The 21293-nt window shown below is 34.0% G+C and overlaps 1 protein-coding gene and 1 long non-coding RNA gene across 3 annotated transcripts; one reads left to right on the top strand and one right to left on the bottom strand.

The window, feature by feature from the left end:
- Positions 1-2092: 2092 nt before the first annotated feature.
- Positions 2093-18250, bottom strand: LOC148620973 (serine protease HTRA2, mitochondrial-like). Of its 2 annotated transcripts, none has more exons than XM_088574923.1 (8): positions 18182-18250; positions 15600-15961; positions 14703-14901; positions 12519-12713; positions 11554-11586; positions 9138-9252; positions 8463-8655; positions 2093-2406 (listed from the first exon to the last, which is right to left on the bottom strand). In XM_088574923.1, exons 2-8 carry the CDS (start codon positions 15923-15925, stop codon positions 2241-2243), a joined length of 1227 nt encoding a protein of 408 aa, XP_088431049.1. In that variant the 5' UTR covers positions 15926-15961; positions 18182-18250; the 3' UTR covers positions 2093-2240. The 2 variants fall into 2 exon arrangements, with proteins under 2 accessions (XP_088431049.1, XP_088431048.1); XM_088574922.1 differs by having other exon boundaries at positions 18044-18185.
- A 1762-nt stretch (positions 18251-20012) lies between these two features.
- LOC148620974 (uncharacterized) lies at positions 20013-21293 on the top strand. The gene is made up of 2 exons (XR_015920830.1): positions 20013-20238; positions 21037-21293. It is a non-coding gene; the product is annotated as an uncharacterized LOC148620974 (long non-coding RNA).

Below are 21293 nucleotides of genomic sequence, written 5' to 3' on the forward strand. Positions count from 1 at the left end.
ATCTCAAGGCCAGTGGTGCGTACTCGCACCAGCGTAGCGAGATATTTAAAGAGCTTCAGGTAAAAATATAGATCGATGCAAAAATCAAGTCTTTCTATGGGAAATATATCAGTATTGTACAAATGATTATACAGATTTGAATGGAAACCCCAAATTCAAATTTTCAAATTATTATAACCTGAAACAGGGAGTGTATATAAAGTCACTCCTTTAAACTTCTACTAAAATATACTCACAGCTGTCAAAGAGGTTCTCCATTCTCACCATGACACTTGTTACTTCTGTGTTGACCTATTAATTTAATGTGGATCCTGAAAGAGTAATCAAGGGAACCAAGGTTAAAGCAGCATTATCAAAAGAATGCAATCCAGGGACAAAGACCAGACATGGAAATCCAACATACACAACAAAAAACATAAAGTAACTAAAATCATACATACAAAGTAAAAAAAGCAAAGGAGCAACTTGGACTCCACTAAAAACTGGGAGCATGGACCAGGTTCACAGATAGGGTAAGCGTCCTCTGCTTTTCTGAAAACACCTGCCGAGTTGCTCATTAAAAGTCAAGTCCGTGGTAGACGAAAGAGGAAAGGAAAACTATGACACATTGAAGTTTTCATGGCCCAGATGGATACACCATAACGAACCATGAGTTCATGACGACCATAAAATTTCTGTAGTGATGTCTTCAATCTTGTAGCCACATAACCCTGTTCCAGAAGCCTACCGGTATTTGTTAGAATTCTAGCACGATACAAAAAGTCTGTGTAGTTTCAACAAGCTCTGGCATAACGTATAAGTTGTGATATGAACACTCCATCTGCAGGTGCTGAAGGGATGTTGCCACAGAAGAAAGGAAAGTTGACAATTCTGAATGAAAAGTCACCATGTTTGTCATAAAGTTTGGTCAATAGTTTTCCTTTACCATCAATTTTTAAGTGTAGGTCAAGATATGAGGCTGACTTCACGGTGTCTGTAGTATCCTTTATTCTTAAAAGGGTTTGCATGCCCACTTAGAATTTGCTTCATTGCTATATTCCAGAGACATAATTTGAAATTAGACAATATAAATTATTAGTAATACAAAGTTGAAGAAAATGTTTATATTTCACCCTTTTTTGGCCTTAGAGCTATAACCCTCTAAATCCATCAAAACCTTCTTTTTGTGGTATTATGGCGCATAGTGCAACATAGTATGATTTCATTAAGATCCATTCCAAGTCTGTAATAAAACCTCGATTTGTAGAATAAATTGTAACCATAATGATTCAGCACAATTTCTTGTTTGAATTTTTTTTCTTAAAGTAAAAAAAGTGAAAATTGTCAATTTCTACATAAAAAAGACAATAACTTTACCAAGAAACAGTTTTACCAAATGATGCCAATTGAATAACTTTTGATGCTGTATCTGAAGTACAATGTATGTTTCATTTTAAAGATATGACCCAACTTTAGGTTGACCTTCATGGTGGTTACTTATGATGGTCAATTTGTTTAGATTACATGTACTGGACACTTTTTTGAAAGTGTGTACTTAAAATAGCTATGTTACAAAATGAGCTACATTAGTTTGAGAGAAGATGAAGCCACACAAACATTTTGACAGAAAGATTTTTTGAGCAACACACCCAATCATACAGGAAGTTGAGCATGTATGCCCGATCTCCATGTAAGCCATACACCAAATTTGAAATTATATAACAAGAACATATATTGTGTATTTTTGGGTTTATGATGAATTAAAACTGATCTACTGCCCTACAGCAAATGACAATTTTGTATCCATTTTTTAGACATTCAAAGTCCCAAAAAAATTGAAAACATGTAATGGAAATACAGTTGTAAACTAAGTGGAACTTCCTACCCAAAAAAACTAAAATCACTCAAAGCAGTTTTAACGGTGGATTAAAAGACTGCATATACCAGATAAATGTATGTTATATATTATATAAAAATATAAAAATTGATAGAACTAGTTCTTGGCTTGAACTCTAAAACAAAAGCAGAACTAAAAAATGTTTCACAACTTGATATGACTGCAGCGGTCAAACCCAAAATATGTAAAGCTATTATAGACACAACATTAATGCTCTAAATTTCTAAGTTTCTATATTGAAGAACATCTGCTATAAAGTGTCTCACATAGAATTTATTTCACAATACATAACAAATTTAAACTTTCTATTGTACAAAAATATTGTTAAGTTCTATATCACAGAAAAGACATTGACCACTGTGTATCAATCCATTACTTCTGGTATCACTGTAAACTGATGTTTCCTGTTCTGTCTATAGACATCTATTATTAATTTATTGTTAGACTTTAACATCTCCTGTACATCACTGGAAGTAGAGATGGCTTTGTTGTTTATTTGAACTATAATGTCACCAGGAAGTAATCCAGCTCTGCAAAATTGTCAAAGATACATGTATAAATATTAGCATAATGAAAAAAAATAGAACTAGAAGCCCTGTTTATCACAGGAGCCCCCGCCTCGTTTGTTAGTAGTGATGTTTTTCTTTAGTAAATCAAATGTGTCTGTAAAACACTAATGATGCCCCTGCTCGCTAGATTTGCCAAATTAGGAACATTTTTATTTTTGTATGAAGACATGGTTTGCAGATTCCGAAATCCTTCCAAGACTTGTGTTACTCATGGTCTGGGGATCAATTTAGGGATCAGAAATTCCTAAATACATGCATATCCACATATTGTATCCTGGCCACATAGTGTCACGAAATTCTGTTTGGTTGTGTCAGACTAGTTGCGATGAGAAAAAGAGGACTAATGGACGTATTAATGGACAAATAAACAATGTTAATACCCCCATAACACATCCATAACTTTGTTGCTTGGGATATATTTCTGACAAAAATAATAAAGTCTAACTATCACCCTCTTCCGTAATACAGGAAAATCAAGATCCTATGACCTTGCACACCATCATTATGTGTAGAAACATCCTGCAAAAATATTTTAGATGAAGAGATAGCCATAAGAGCCATATAGCCCTATTTCTGATGAAAATGACTAAGCCTAACTTTCACCAATTTTCCGTAATATTTTGCAAAAAATCAAAATCCTATGATGCTGCACACCATCATTCTGTGTGGAAACATCATGCAAAAAATATTTTAGATGTAGTTCAAAAACTACAGAAAGGGATACCCATACAAGCCATGTAGCCCTATTTTTGACGAAAATAAGTAAGTTTAACTTTCACCAATTTCCGTAATATTTTACGAAAATCAAAATCCTTTGACCCTGCACACCTGCATCATGAGTGGAAATATTCTGTAAAATATTTTCGATGTAGTTCAAAAACTGTATGAGGAGACAGCCGGACAAGCCATGATCCATATATTTCTGAGTAAAATGACAAAATGCAACTATCACCAATTTCCATAAAATTTCATGAAAATCAAAATCCTTTGGCCCTCCACACCTTCATCATGTGTATAAATAACCTGTAAAATATTTTAGATATAGTTCAAAAACTGTATGAGGAGATAGCCGGACAAGCCATACAGTTCTGTACGTGAGTAAAATGACTTATTGTAACTATCAGCAATTTCCGCAAAATTTCACAAAAATCAAGGTCCTTTGGCCCTGGACACCTTCATCATGTGTAGAAATACCCTGTAAAATATTTTAGATGTAGTTCAAAAAATGTATGAGGAGATAGCTGGACAAGCCATATAGCCCTATTTTTGATGAAAATGACTAAGTGTAACTATCACCAATTTCCATAATATTTCATGAAAATCAAAATCCTTTGGCCCTGCACACCTTCATCATGTGTAGAAATATCCTGTAAAATATTTTAGATGCAGTTCAAAAACTGTACGAGGAGATAGCCGGACAAGCCATGATCACGTGTAATCCAGACAGATGGACGGACGGACGGACAGGGGTATATTAATATGCCCCCCGACAGTTTGTCGCGAGGGCATGAAAAACATAAGGATGAAGATAAATCTGACAATCTTTCACGATATTTTGTTATTCTATATCCCTTTTAACAAGACCACTGTTGACAAATCATTTGTCCAGTAGTAATTATACCTAGAACTACTAATTGATTCATTTAATCACAGCATGTAGATCTAACAACACTCCCCTCTAGTACATGTAGGATCTAACAACACTACCTTCTACTGCATGTAGGATCTAACAACACTCCTTTCTACTGCATGTAGGATCTAACAACACTCCCTTCTGCTACATGCAGGATCTAACTAAACTCCATTCTACTGCATGCAGGATCTAACAAAACTCCCTTCTACTGCATACAGGATCTAACAAAACTCTCTTCTACTGCATGCAGGCTGTAACAAAACTCCCTTCTACTGCATGTAGGATCTAACAAAACTCAATTCTTAGTGACTGCATGCAGGTTCTAACAAAACTCCCTACTACTGCTGTAGAATCTAATAACACTCCCTTCTACTGCATGAAAGATCTAACAACATTCCATTCTACTGCATGCAGGATCTAACAAAACTCCCTTCTACTGCTGAAGGATCTTACAAAACTCCCTTCTACTGCATGCAGGATCTAACAAAACTTCATTCTACAGCATGCAGGATCTAACAAAACTTCATTCTACAGCATGCAGTATCTAACAACTCTACATACTACAGCATGCAGGATCTAACAAAACTTCATTCTACAGCATGCAGGATCTAACAAAACTTCATTCTACAGCATGCAGGATCTAACAACTCTACATTATACAGCATGCAGGATCTAAAAACACTCCATTTTACAGCATGCAATATCTAACAAAACTCAATTCTACTACAACACAGACCTAACAACACTCCCTACTACTGCACGTAGGATCTAACAACACTCCCTACTACTGCACGTAGGATCTAACAACACTCCCCTCTACTGCATGTAGGATCTAACAAAACTTCCCTCTATTGCAAGTAGGATCTAACAACACTCCCTTCTACTGCATGTAAGAGCTAACAACACTCCATTCTACTACATGTAGGAGCTAACACCACTCCCTTCTACTGCATGTAGGATCTAACAACACTCCCCTTTACTGCATGCAGGATCTAACAACAATCCCTTCTACTGCATGTAGGATCTAACAAAACTTCCCTCTACTGCATGTAGGATCTAACAACACTCCCTTCTACTGCATGAAGGAGCTAACAACACTCCATTCTACTACATGTAGGAGCTAACAACACTCCCTTCTACTGCATGTAGGATCTAACAACACTCCCCTCTACTGCATGTAGGATCTAACAACACTCCCCTCTACTACATGTAGGATCTAACAACACTCTGTTCTACTGCATGTAGGATCTAACAACACTCCCTTCTACTGCATGTAGGATCTAACAACACTCCCCTCTACTGCATGTAGGATCTAACAACACTCCTTTCTACTGCATGTAGGATCTAACAACACTCCCTTCTACTGCATGAAGGAGCTAACAACACTCCATTCTACTACATGTAGGAGCTAACAACACTCCCTTCTACTGCATGTAGGATCTAACAACACTCCCCTCTACTGCATGTAGGATCTAACAACACTCCCCTCTACTACATGTAGGATCTAACAACACTCTGTTCTACTGCATGTAGGATCTAACAACACTCCCTTCTACTGCATGTAGGATCTAACAACACTCCCCTCTACTGCATGTAGGATCTAACAACACTCCTTTCTACTGCATGTAGGATCTAACAACACTCCTTTCTACTACATGTAGGATCTAACAAAACTCCCTTCTGCTGCATGCAGGCATGATTTAACAAAACTTCATTCTACTGCATGCAAAATCAAATAAAACTCCCGTCTACTGCATGCCGGATCTAACAACACTCCCTTCTACAGCATGTAGGATCTAGCAATACCGGTACTCCCCTCTACTACATGTAAGATCTAACAAAACTCCCTTCTACTGTTATGGGGTCCAACAATACTCCCTTCTACTGCATGTAAGATCTAACAAAAGTCCCTTTTACTGCATGCAGGACCTAACAAAACTCCATTTTACTGCATGCAGGACCTAACAAAACTCCCTTCTACTGCATGCAGGTTCTAACAAATCTCCCTTCTACTTCATGTAGGATCTAACAAAACTCCCTACTACTGCATGTTGGTTTTAACAACACTACCTTCTACTGCATGAAAGATCTAACAACATTCCATTCTACTGCATGTATGATCTAACAAAACTCCCTTCTACTGCTGAAGGATCTTACAAAACTCCCTTCTACTGCATGCAGGATCTAACAAAACTTCATTCTACAGCATGCAGGATCTAACAAAACTTCATTCTACAGCATGCAGGATCTAACAAAACTTCATTCTACAGCATGCAGGATCTAACAAAACTTCATTCTACAGCATCCAGGATCTAACAAAACTTCATTCTACAGCATCCAGGATCTAACAAAACTTCATTCTACAGCATGCAGGATCTAACAACTCTACATTCCACAGCATGCAGGATCTAACAACACTCCATTTTACAGCATGCAATATCTAACAAAACTCAATTCTACTACATGTAGACCTAACAACACTCCCTACTACTGCATGTAGGATCTAACAACACTCCCCTCTACTGCATGCAGGATCTAACAAAACTTACCTCTATTGCAAGTAGGATCTAACAACACTCCCTTCTACTGCATGTAAGAGCTAACAACACTCCATTCTACTACATGTAGGAGCTAACAAAACTCCCTTCTACTGCATGTAGGATCTAACAACACTCCCCTCTACTGCATGCAGGATCTAACAACACTCCCTTCTACTGCATATAGGATCTAACAAAACTTCCCTCTACTGCATGTAGGATCTAACAACACTCCCTTCTACTGCATGAAGGAGCTAACAACACTCCATTCTACTACATGTAGGATCTAACAACACTCTGTTCTACTGCATGTAGGATCTAACAACACTCCCTTCTATTACATGTAGGATCTAACAACACTCCCCTCTACTGCATGTAGGATCTAACAACACTTCCCTCTACTGCATGTAGGATCTAACAACACTCCTTTCTACTGCATGTAGGATCTAACAACACTCCTTTCTACTGCATGTAGGATCTAACAAAACTCCCTTCTGCTGCATGCAGGCATGATCTAACAAAACTTCATTCTACTGCATGCAAGATCTAACAAAACTCCCGTCTACTGCATGCCGGATCTAACAACACTCCCTTCTACAGCATGTAGGATCTAGCAATACCGGTACTCCCCTCTACTACATGTAAGATCTAACAAAACTCCCTTCTACTGTTGTGGGGTCCAACAACACTCCCTTCTACTGTTGTGGGGTCCAACAATACTCCCTTCTACTGCATGTAAGATCTAACAAAAGTCCCTTTTACTGCATGCAGGACCTAACAAAACTCCCTTCTACTGCATGCAGGTTCTAACAAATCTCCCTTCTACTTCATGTAGGATCTAACAAAACTCCCTACTACTGCATGTTGGTTTTAACAACACTCCCTTCTACTGCATGTAAGATCTAACAACACTCCATTCTACTGCATGCAGGATCTAACAAAACTTCCTACTACTGCATGCAGGATCTAACAAAACTCCCTTCTACTGCATGCAGGATCTAAAAACACTCCCCTCTACTGCATGTATGATCTAACAACACTCCATCTACTGCATGTTGGATCTAACACCACTCCCTTCTACTGCATGTAGGAAATAACAACACTCCCTTCTATTGCATGTAGGAGCTAACAACACTCATTTCTACTGCATGTAGGATCTAACAACACTCCATTCTACTGAATGTAGGATCTAACAACTCTCCCTAAGATCTTCTTTCTCTCATTGTTTAAAACAATAAGTAGGACTATTTAATCACACTGATAAATCTTTTTACTCTGTGAAAGGACATTTTTAGCCTGACTGTTACAAAATGGGGAAACAGTAATGGTCTTTATATTTTGATGCATCAGGGATACAAAGATATTTTGTATGTAACATGTTTGATTTTACATTCCTTACTAAGTTGAAGAGTAATCAAGGGAACCAAGGTTATAGCAGTAATTAAGAGAATGTAATCCAGGGACAAAGACCAGACATGGAAAACAGACATACACAACAAGGAACATAAAGTTACTAAAATCATACATACAAAGTAACAAAAGCAAATGAGTATCTCAGACTCCACTAAAAACTGGGAGCATGGACCAGGCGCACTGGTAAGGTAAGCATCCTCTGCTTTTCTAGAAGCACCCGCCCAGTTGTTCATAAAAAAGTCAAATTATGTATAAGAGTTATTGCACTGCTGATGCAATACATTTTAATCTTAACTCATTGGTTGCCACTTCATAGTTACAGGCGTAAACTTAATCAATAAAAAGTAAAATTATCTGGTTATTGAGGGTGTAAAATGTACCTGTGAATTGCAGATCAATGTTGTGTTAATTATCAGTATGAATTAATATCTTACCTATGGGCAGGTGATCCATGCATTACTGATGGTATGAGGACACCAGATTTGATTTCCTGAGGGAAATTAGGCATTCTGGCCTGTATCTCAGAGATATAATTTCTATCCAGTGTAAACATTGTTATTCCAATAAATCTCATTCTCTGTTCATTTGTCCCAGACTTGAAAAACCACAATGATCCTTTCTTTGATGCTAAATAAATAAAAGACATAAATACTGTTATTGATATAACTGTAATACTAGTACTTTTATTTCAAATATCACTATATTGAATACTCAAGGTAAAACAAAATCTTTCATTTTTGAAATTGATTTCAATAGAAAGTACCAAAATGAAATTTAAAAAATTCCTTTCTTCACATCCAACATTGTTAATTAGTAGTCTACTTTGTGGTATTCTAAGCACACTGTGAGCTTTTCATACTATAAGCTTAAATCTATCTAGAGAGCGTTTCCTGTCACTTTGGGATGTAAAAATCTGCCTAAAGAGAGTGAAAAGTTGATTACAACTATTCCCTTTGGGAACTGAAAATGTTTAACAAGAACACTAAAATAAGCTGTGAAGAGGTTAATTCTGTTATTTACTGACCAGAAAGGCAAGAAAATTTATAAACACTGTTGAACCCATTTTAAAGTTTTTTTTCACTGAGTCTTTCAAATATATTTACACTTACCTTTTTTTTCTAATTGTTCTGCCTTCATAAGAAATTCACTGGCTCTATCAGAAGGTATGGCAAATGAAATCCCAGATATAACATTTAACGTATTTATACCAATCACTTCACCATTCTAAAATACACCAGAATAAATGTAAGAGTAATCAAGGGAACCAAGGTTATAGCAGTAATCAAAAGAATGTAATCCAGCAACAAAGACCGGACATGGAAAACAGACATACACAACAAAGAATATAAAGTTATTAAAATCAAATATACAAAGTAACAAAAGCAAATGAGCAACTTAAATTGGACTCCTCTAAAAACTGGGAGCATGGAACAGGTAAGCGTCCTCTGCTTTTCTAGAAACACCTGCCTAGTTGCTCATAAAAAGTCAAGTCTGGGTAAGACAAAAGAGGAAAGGAAACTAGATATAAGTAACATTTCTAGCAGGATCTTATGAGTTATTCAAATAGACTTTGAGCCCACAGGGTGAGAAATCTATTTGGATAATGAGGAAAGCTGTGAAATGATTTGTGGCATGAATCGACCACACTCATTAATTGATAATTGATGAATAAGAAATTTACAGGTATGGGTAGCTTGTGATCTTGTTTGGAGGCAAACATATAGCTCCTGCAGCCCAGTCAGCCTCAGTTCAAAACTAAAAATTGATTATCATGGCAGATGGCTGTCCTTTGTTGCCCAATTGACTTGAGATGTACGATTTGGTGCTTTTGCAGGAATGCTGTCCTATTGTAATCAGCAATTTTTTCAAAGTGAACAATGGATATTTGTTGCAAAGTTTGTTGATTAATTCAAAAAATCTATACATTATTTTTATTCTCTTTTAGAGAATACTCAGGTCTTCAGGGAAATACAAAGAGGTCTTTGAGAAAATATTTTGGTCTTCACATAAAAACTTATGTATTCATGGAAATATTCAAAGGTCATCATAGAAATTCTCAAGCCTTACCAGAAATATCCAGAGGTCTCAACAGAAATATTCAGAGGTCTTCACAAATTATTATCACTCATGCCCCAAATAAGATTGTTACCATCCCGTTTGTCCATTACACATCTTGTGACTGCAATTCCCTGGAAACCAGGGCTTGATCCAGGCACTTTGAAAAGGAGGGGTGCCAGTCAAGGTTCCTCATAAAAAGAGGGCTGCTAGGACATTATTTGCCATTTTTTTGTCAATTTAACACATGAAAAGGACAAATTTTCAAATAAAAAAGGGGGTGCCAAACCTGTGGATCCGTCACTGTGAAACTACTGATCCAACTGATTTAATGAAACTTTGTATACAGCAAGAACATTTTATGTAGTTTTGCATTTTACCATGAATTATGATCTGCTGAATTTTGTTGGTGTTATAGTCGTTTAAATTAATTTATTTCACAAAATAGGCAATGGGAGGAAGACCTTAGTTTTTTTTTAGGAAATAAAGCAAACTTTAATTCATATTTGAAACATAGATTGAATTTTTTTTTCTTCAAACTGGCAATTCTTAAAAGGCAGAGTTATTTTCATCAGAGATGGAATTGTCCATGTGTAATATTTTTATGCTTATGAGGTTGGATATTGCATGGCTGTTTTCCAATTGAATTCTATGGGAACACTTGACCTTTCATGCGATATCATACAAGATTTCTAGTTACAGTACACTTTGTCTTCATCTCATATTTATTTGGGAAAAAAGAACAAAAGAAAAATCTCAATTCATGTTACATTTAATGTATTTATACCAATAACTTCACCATTCTAAAATACTCACAGGATACTATGTTAAACCAATAATGACTAATACAAGCAATCATTTACATAGCAGGCAAATACATATCAAGTTTTCAAGTATTGAAGTTATTATGAACAAATGAAATTCTATATATCTGTAAAAAAAATTAATTTCATATCATATATCATGTGGACTTAAAAAAAATTACAAAAGATGAAGTTAAATATTTGGTAAGCATTTTATTTATAGGACCTGCAGGAATAATTACTTTAGGTATGGCAAACTTGGACATCAATGTTGACTTTATTTCCAATATAGTACCATTGCATAAAATTTTTGGTTTTTATAATTATTGCTCTGAGCAAAGTCATATTGGACTGAGGCTCAGCCAATGTTTAATACTGAATAATGGAAAATCTTGTGAAATTATACATGTATTGACTAACTAGTTCTTTATGTCGTACTGATTTGTCTAAAACTAAATGTGTATTTGTCTCTGAGGAATACATGGACATTTTGTATTGTACTAACTGTATATTCAATTTTATGTTACCAGGGTAATATACAGGTGTCAATTAGTTAAAAATAGCATTGGTTCAAATGAACACATGAAATTTATTTCAAAAGAGACCATTTGAATCTCTTTACACTATATTTCAATATTGATACAAAACTAAAGAACAAGTCTCTTACCATATTGATTAATGGTCCTCCTGAGTTACCTTTCTGAAGAAAAGATCAAGACAAGATACAAGTAAATTTTTTTTTTTTCAGCCAAATAGTGTATATCATTGCTTTATTATTTACTGTAGGCTTTGGATTGGATGAATTAAGGAGGTAGACCTAGGGTAAGAGGCACAACTCTTACAAATCATTGGAATGTTTGTATTCAACATTTTACATCAATCTTGTGTAAGCATTAAATTAACTTGGACTGATTTCATTCTGTTTCAACGGAATGCTTGAAAAGCTTTGATGAAATTGAATATGATTCAAACATATCACTGATTTCAAGAGTTATGTCCCTTTCCCTAGGTCTACCTCCTTAAACAATAAGTAAAGTGAGTCTGATTTTTGTTTTTTTTGGGTCCTTGAACAAAGAACATAAGTATACGTATCAACTGATATTTTGAATACAATACAATGTATAGTAAATGTGACATTTTTGTATCACAAATTCAATACTACCTACATTGAAAAAAAAAAAAATCATGTGTTGTGTAAGGAAATATTTCTTGCTTAAAGGTAACAACTGCACTGATAAATTATTTGCAACTGTATCTAGAATAAAAGTGTTTACATATATCTTTTCAGGTTTTGACCTGTGGATGGTTACGGTGTATCCATCAGCACCTGAGAGGTGAGTTGTTCAAAGAGTCATAGTTTTTTCTTTTCTCACTCATCTATCCTGGACTTCATTTTTTATAAGCAGCTCTGGGGGCTTTTCTAATAAAGCAGTAGACGCCTACCTTAACAGTGCACAGTTCCATGCTCCCGATATTTAATGTGGAGTCTGAGTTGCTCATTTACCTTTTTTTGCTTTGTATGTATTATTTTGGTTATTTTATGTGAATTGCATTCTTTTGATTTCCGCTAGAATCTTCGTTCCCTTGATTACTCTTTGATGGCATACAATCGATATTACTACACTCTCTTACTGTAATAACAGCATCAGTCTGTATATATTCCATATCTCTATTGTTCATCCCTAGCTCTTCACTTCCTCTGTGTACACTACTGATGATACCATGAGTTACAGAGTTACTAAGAAATAAAGGACTTCCCATAGCTATCACAAATTCTCCAGGTCTAGAGGTTGAAGACTTACCCAGGTTTAAAGTTGGTAAATTTTTCTGAATAAAAAGTGGAGAAATACTATTATCTAGAATCAAATATCTACAGAAACAATCAAAAGTATCTAGTCATTTGTAAATTTTCCTTTGTTTCTATGCAAAAAATTTCCAACTTAATTTATGACACTAATTTTTTTTTCTGTACTAAACTATCTGAAAGTTCTGAAAATGATACTTGAATTTTCAATGCAACATTTTCTTTTAATTGGTAAAAGATTCATTAAAATTGAAAAGTTTTCCATTGACAATTTTTTTTTTAAATATGACTTTACATAAAAAATAATGGGAGAGTTCTTGGTGATGTCATCACCTACCTATGATTTGGTGTTGGTTGGCAAAAATCCATTGAGTGGCATGGAGCATCAACTTTAAATGATCATGACTTTTTCATTTTTTAAGATAATTGAAAAATTCTTTTGGATCCCTACACTGCCAAAAAGTTCTTTATATCCATGGAAATTTTTAATAAATATTCAGTAATTAGACAATATGAGCATAAAATTTTAAAAATATTTTTATGTGAAAATGGAGGCTTACAAGGAAATATCATTTCAAATTTATGTTACCAGAAAAAGAGTTATAAATTCACAAACAAAATATGAATTATTTAATCCAAATGAAATATTTTACAGAACCAAAACTGGATATAAAATAACAATTATAAAGTTTTGAGAATAGGGATTCTAATCATGAAATTGCCAATTGTTTATTTAGTTGTTTATTTGTCAACCAATTTGACATTTCATGATTGCACAATTAAATGAGATTGGCAAACTCTCCTGCAGGATATTTAGGAGTGACTGATTACTTTTAGCTTATCTCTGTATGTTTTATACATTACAGTTGAAATGAAAATGGGAGTGAATGAGGAATTTTTAACATCCTTGACTACCCTTTTTGGTCTTATACAGAAGGTACAAGTGAGAATGACTAGACTAGTTTATGTATTAAGGTAGATCATATTTTATACACTGGGCAATCTTTACATTACTGGTATATGATTTGTTGACATATAACTGTAAGTCACTGTAGTTCAAGCATTAATGTTGAATAGCACATTTAAGGGGAAAATAATTGAAGATAAAATGTTCTAAGAAATGAAGTGATATTTTTTCAATACAAAAGTGTGAAGTAATGTCAGATAAATGCTTTTTTATACAAATTTTAAAGAAATTCTTTTTATTAGTTTTTTAATAGCTTAAAAAGTAGTGGAAGTCCCGACAGAATCCACATATAATGCTGTAAAATTCACCTACATTAAATTTATAGACATTATTAACAATCTTGCAAAGTTTCAAGCATTTACAAGAAGGTTAAGATAGGCCTGTACACAGGATTTTCCAAAGGGGGTTGCAAACTAAATAGTTCAAACAAAATGTCAATTTTAATACATTTTTTAGTCACAGTTGAATCAAATCAATTAGTTTAATAGTGCAAGTTTTCAAAGTGGGTGGGGTTGCACCTCCGCACCCCACCTTTGAATGGGCTGTAAGAGATGTTGAACTTAAAATAATGGTAAATCTGATTAAGTTTAATTGTGCCAAACCAAAAGTATTTATTTTGAAGCAGTTTTGCCATACATCATAGCTGTGTACAATGCCATACATCTTACAATGATTTCTGAGAAGATTACTATTACTAGATTTGTTAAATTTGTCGATTTGAAATTGAGGCCCAATATGATCAATAACATATAGTGACTAACAATCTTACAAAATTTGACAAAAAATCTGTTGAGAAGTTTCCAAGGATTTGCATCCACAAAGTGTGACAGGGACAAGCACACTTGGACACAAGCACAGACACCAGTGTGTCTATGTCACCTTCTGCATTGCCGCAGGGGAAAAATAGAATCACTACATGTAACAAACAAAACACACATGATGTTAAGTGACAATAAACAATTAAAGTTTCTCATTTATGAAACATAATTTGAAAACAACAGAAAGAAAATCTATTAAAGATGTTATGAGGACTTTGTTTACCTACTTCATTAATTTTGACAGTTGCTAAGTCAGTGACAGGATCAACAGCCTGTACATGTCCTGTCAAAACCCTTCCATCCTGAAGTTTCACCTGAACTTGCTCTTGTCGACTTACAACATGGGCATTAGTTAGGATTAGTCCATCTTCCCTTACAATAAACCCTGACCCAGCAGATTTACTTTGTCCAATAAAATTTGGATGCCTAAAAACATAAAAATTAAGATATAATTATTGCAATCTGATTTTAATTTGATTGGCATTATTGTACCAAAAAATGGTGCTAACTTGATAATGGATTAAATTGGTCCCAAAGACTTAGCCAATGAAACTGAATATTTCACTTAATTTGATAAATAATTCATTATTGCCTTATGTCTGATCTATAAGCATTATAAAGCTTATTTCTGATAAGTCTAATGTATACAAATTAAAACAATTTGACCTGAATATTATTGTCCTAACCATACCGCATAATTTTGAAAAAAATGTCTTGTATAAAGAAAATATGCTATTTTCAGGATTAATAATAAGCTGTTGACAAATCTTCTCAAAATTGTTTCATTATGTGAACTTAACAAAGGGGTGGCAAATGAAATTGTGCGAGGAATATTCTGCATGTATTAAGTTTAATATCTTATCAATTCATTCAAACAAAAAATTAGGGTACAGCTGACATGATAAAAACTCATCTTGTAAATGGAACATGCTGAATTTGTTTTGTTTTGTTTGTTGTTTTGGTAGAAGCAGAGAAAATTATGAGCAATACTATTTCTGTAGGTGAAAATACTAACAAGTGAACTGATTGAGAACATTTGCAATTTCATCTTTCTATAAAGTGTGATATTACATGTATATGCATGAAATTAGAAATTTCAATATCAAACTGAATTGTTCATTTACCTAATTATTACTTCAATAGTAACCAATGCAGGCTGTGCTTCCTCAACAATATCAGCTAAAAAGTTAACTCCTGAATGTCTTGGTCTGTCTGCATCTAATGCCTTTACAGTGAACATATCAGTCAGTAATGACCTTTTAAGTAACAAGTATGTAGGAAATCCACACACAGCACAAGCACATAACTTCGATAAAGACTGAAAAAATCGGTTCTCCTGAAAACTGGTACTTGAATTCAGCCTAGTAGAAATTCTTGTTGGTGGAGTTTTGAATAATGCCACTCTTACTAAGAACAGACATCTTCTAGAGACAGTACTGAAACTAGACATATTGTCTCTGATCTATTCCAAACAGTCTTCACACAGCTGAAAATAAATAGTTGTTTAATGCTCAATGCCTGATATTTCATTCATTTAAAAATCAGATTTACAGTCAATTAGACAGAACCAGTTTTTAACATGCTAAGATATATTTGTAATATGTTAGCAATGTTAAGCACACAGGATGGCATGTCACCTAACCTGAATATATTATTCTGACTCGAAGCCACCAAACTGTTTGGTTACCCAATCTTGTATATACATTGTGCTTTGGAAACAAGCTGTGACTAACATCTTTTTGAAGCTTTAAATACATATTAAAATTGTTTGATAAATATAAGAAGATACATCTTGCATTACGAACAAAAAATTTGAGCAAAAATGTTAACATGTATATTCACATAACTACTATAGCCACTTTATCCCCAAGCTGTGCAGAACCAGTGGGTACTAGGTCATGTGTTGCAAAATGCATGCCCAAATAAGGTGTTGCGATGAACCAATCATCGCTTATCAGATGTGGTCAGTTATCTGTTTAGTGTAATTAAATAATTTGAAACAACAAAACTGATGTGGTAAGTTGGCAGTAGGCCAACCATTTAGGAAGCATGGACATTCTTCAATCAGGTGTCTATGTTTTTAGACACTCTTTGGTTCCATGTTTATTTGATAAAAAAATTTGAAAAAAAACACCAACATCAAACAATAATTTGTTATTTTAATTTTTGACTCATCTTTTCGTTATATTTGGGTATAAGTTTTTCGCCACAGAGCCTTTTTTCTATATATGTAAATGTAGGGGCATTTTTGCTTAATTTGTCATTTATTCAACTTTTACAACTTTCTCTACCATTTTCATGTATACTCATATTTCATAACATGAGATTTGTTGAATAAATTAGCTTAATCACAACGGCTTTATCTCTCATTTGAGTAAATAGAACTTAAGTCTCCTTGGTGAGAAATATGAAACAGGCCTATTCTATCGTGGATGTATTGTTCTGGTCCAGTAGGAATCTAAACTTAAAGCCATATCAAATTTATTTTACTGAAATTTCTTAGGCTGACAAAAAATATAATTTCAATTAATTTTTACCTACAGTTGCTTGAGAACACTGAACAGTTTCCCTAATACTATTTCTTAAAGGTTCATCATTTGTCTACATTGTGTGAGAGATACAACAGGTGCAGAACCAGAATTTCAAGTTTTGGAATGGAACAGAACAGAAACGATTTCCAAAACCGGAATTTAACACAATATTTCAAAATTCTGCTGAAAAATTACGCGTCCGCTACCCTTCTGTACCAAAAGTAACAAGCTCCGCCTACTCTCTATTACAGTTCAAAATGTCAACAAAACAGGGTCTCTCATGTAAAACGATCAAAACTTCAATAAAAAATGTAATTTTTGTAGCAAATTTGGTATCAGCATACAGGAAAATGATTCTGGAATTGAACTAGGTAGGTGTGACATGCACAATTTCAACTTGAAAGTCGTTACAAGCGGTTGAAGGGCAGTACTCCGCAGTACTGCTGAATCTCCAACTTTTTGTAAGGCACATCGTTCTGACCCCAATCTGGCATATCAATATCCAAAAAAAAAAAGAGGAGGGTTGCATGGTCAGAGGAAATTTCGACTTTATTCCAGCGACCTGTCTCAATAGGAAATTTCACATTCCATGTGCCTAATTTACAAATGAATCATCTTCTATCCCTTTTAAGTTTTACAAGATATTGTTCATTCCAAATTCACTTTGAGTGATAGATAGAATTGACCTCAAGAAGTTTGCTTGACATCACTATGCCATTTTTGTAAAAACTGGTCACATAATAATTGTTTGACATGTAATTTCATATAATTTTTATCAATAACATATTAGTGGGGGAACGTCAGGTCCACCCTGCTGTGATTTCCCATACCAGTAAATGGCCAGCCTGTGTTAAAACAATGGAAAATGGATTTTTGTGTGATTTATTTAGATTCTAATAGGGCTAGTGTCTTCATATTTTAGAGTAGATGCAGCCTATGTGTTGCATGAAATGTGTCTATCACTTTTTTACCATGGCTGTGGTCTAAAGTAGTAAAGAACTTTAATTTTGAATCACGTCATATTTAATTCTACGTACATGTATTCTACAGCCAGGTTTGTTTTTTATTTTGTACTGGATTAATGCTGCTAGTGCTACTGAATGAGATCATTACTGTAACTAAATTTTGCCATATTCCCTTTTGGGCCCTTTATGAATATATTTCAAAAATAGTACAATAACTCTGTTCACATTCATTCACTCATCTCAGTAATAATAAGAATAGTTGAACTGGTCTATTTCAACAGTAACCCAGTTTAGCGTGTTGATCAAGGTTAATTTGTACCAAAATGACTTCGTTCCGTGGATATGAATACCGATATTTATTTCGCAATTAATGACCAAAGATTTAATACTGATATGCATTAAAGATATTATTCGTATTATTATAAAGGGGTATAACTATTTGTAAAACAAACAATTTTCAAAGCATTTATGCAATAAGACAATTCTTTTATGAATCAACGTGACCGATCAGGCCAGGGATTGATCGAGTTTTAAGTCTTTCCTGTGGGAGGCGTGACGTATGTCCCCTATTTTTTTTCCATAAAATCTAGATTTCACAAATTCTACAACATAATTCTCTTGAATCGATTCGCTCGGCCTCTAAGTACCTATGACATGCGTTCTCTTACCTGAAATCTCTTGATACTTAATATCTTTTTAGTATACCTGTTAATCCTACCACATCAGAGGGAGACTCACACAAAATCAATGAAGAGGTTAGAATTTCCCACCTAAAAATGTAAGATTTGTCTAAGGTTTTGGGTTAAAATTACTATGTTTTCTGTTAAAAATACGAAATAATTTTGCATAAAAAATGCTCCTGCGTAAAAATCTCCCACAAGAGATAGTGTCAGTTTTTTTCCAAAGGTTAACAGGTATGTTTTAAGCATAAAGATTATTTTTTTCCTCAAAAATGACCTTGTCATGAACGAACATAATGTAAATCATAGGTCACCGAAAGAATTCGAAATAATTGAGACTTAATTAATGTATTGTTGGTGATGTTTTACAACATTCTAGATAGATTCCAGAGGCGAACCCAGAGGGGTGGCACCGTGCAGGGGGTTAACACACAAATCTTTCTGAACATATACTATTATTATACGGTTTTATCCAAACAATAACGAAAAACTGTCGATACTTGTCAAACTATGTTCTTTACAGATTATGGTAGTAACTGTTCTTTATGCAACATAGTCATTTATTCACTTGATATACTTAAACACTTAGTCCTAAGTTGTGAACATTTTATGAATACTCGAACTGAAATGTTTTATGGAATAGTCGACATTTTACCGATCAGAGACTCCATCAGTTATTTCGAGCAAGATGATGGCGAACTTATGATTTCGCTCTTGGATGGAATGACGGGCAGTATTAAAGCGTTATCTGCTAACTTAAGGACTGAATTGATGCGTCACACAGCTGACTATATGTATAAGCTTCATGGTGAATTCAACACCCCCCTATACTGTCTTATATTCGACCTCACTTAGATGTATTAAATATTTTATGATGATTTGACTTTACTTTGAATTTAATTTATGTGTAAACCTTTTCATGCGTAAATATGTTTTGTCTGTTTGCTTCCTTGAATTAGTTTGAGTTGTTTATACTGGTGTTACAATAATATGCTCTTCATGTTAATGGAGGAATAAAAGATAATCAACCAATCAATCAATCAATCAATCAATCAATCAAAACCCTTTATTATTGGAAAATTTGTCATTACATATGGCAAAAAAATGGCAAGTAATGTTCTAGCACCCACCCCCACAATTTTTTGTCAAGAACGCTTTTTCATTAATTAATTTTTTTACATGATAATAAGTTCAAACATTTTTTGCCCATTGATATACATGTAAATACTTCCGTATGATTTTGCAAGACGACAGAAAATAATGTTCTATGCAGTAAGGTTAATCTACCTTAACACTAGAGTTTGTAAGAAATTCTTAAATTTATCAATAGTACTATCAAAAATACTTTAATATCTGGATAACAAAATTGTGTCGACTTACAAGTTCAAGTCTTCCAACAGAACATTTAAATATCCATGGGAACATATGTTTTTAAAACAAGAATAAAGAAAGTGATTACTAGTATACGTTATACAAATGCACAAATAACAGTTATCTCACACCGTACAACCACTTTGTATCATTTCGATCAACAGCAGCATGACACGTTCAACATTGTTTATTTACCTGTGACGTGCATTATCGTTGGTAAGTAAATCTTTATTACATGTATTTGCTTTTAATATGAAAGTTATGAATTGGGTTTTGAGTTAGAATGATGATTTTATGTTGTTTTAGTAATGTATCGTTTAATTTTATTCATCATTGACCTTTTCGTTGTTTTTTGGTCTGTTTTCTTCAGAAAAATCCGTACAAAATTCTACTTGGTGACATCAATCGACCATATTAAAAAACGTGGTAGTTTTTTCACTAGTCAATCAAGATTAATTTTAAAGCGTTATATATAAGCTTTATTTCGATGTATGAAACATCGTTCCACATCCAATTGTTTTTGTGCAATTCACTCTTATTCTACCGCTCGTGTGAAATACATGATACGATCAACGTCCGATGCATGATACAATCAACAGCAGATATTCGTTTAGTGATGATACGATCAACTGCCGTTGAGGAAAGATAATAAATACAAATTTTGATAATGAACAGGAAACTATAATTATATTAGACAAATGTTCAGATGTCAGTTTTTGATATTCACTCTCATCGCATGCAGAACAATGTTTAGACCCGGTGATCTGACATAACTAAAATATAACCATATTAGCAATTATAAATTAGTATTATAATCTTTCAAGAGAATTTATTACTCAAAGTTATCGAACAAGTTCGGCGTGGCTTAATTTTCTCTGCCTTTTTTGTAAGTTTACGACGAATGATCCCGATATAATTGCCCCTGACCAACTTGGTTAATAAATTTGAGTAATAGATGTAATAAATTAACTTTTACAAAAACTTATTACGAATTGTCTTATTCGTTCCTTTCAGATCAAGGATGAGTCATGGAAAACTACATATGCTACTATTGTGAAAATGGTTAAGATGAGTTTTCCTACCTAATTGAACATTTAAGTGTCAAACATAATGAAAAAGAAACTAAGTATAGGGAAAAGGAATTGAATAGTTTGAAATGAATCTTGGGACCCGGAACAGAGTTGTCACTAATGGAGCTGTCTGAAATTTACTACCTTTTATAACAACTTGAAATTTATGTACAGTTATATTAAAAAATTATATGTCGCTAA

This window comes from Perna viridis, chromosome 3 (assembly GCF_037379345.1).
Source record: "Perna viridis isolate PV_CMFRI_1.1 ecotype Kerala chromosome 3, ASM3737934v1, whole genome shotgun sequence".
Lineage (NCBI taxonomy): Eukaryota > Metazoa > Mollusca > Bivalvia > Mytilida > Mytilidae > Perna > Perna viridis.

Coding starts and splice junctions, on each gene's coding strand:
- LOC148620973 (XM_088574923.1), bottom strand. CDS start 15,925: ATGTCTAGTTTCAGTACTGTCTCTAGAAGATGTCTGTTCTTAGTAAGA. Junction 14,902..15,599: donor ACTATTGAAGTAATAATTAG/GTAAATGAACAA, acceptor TTATGTTTTTAG/GCATCCAAATTTTATTGGAC. Junction 11,587..12,518: donor AGACTGATGCTGTTATTACA/GTAAGAGAGTGT, acceptor TCTTTTCTTCAG/AAAGGTAACTCAGGAGGACC.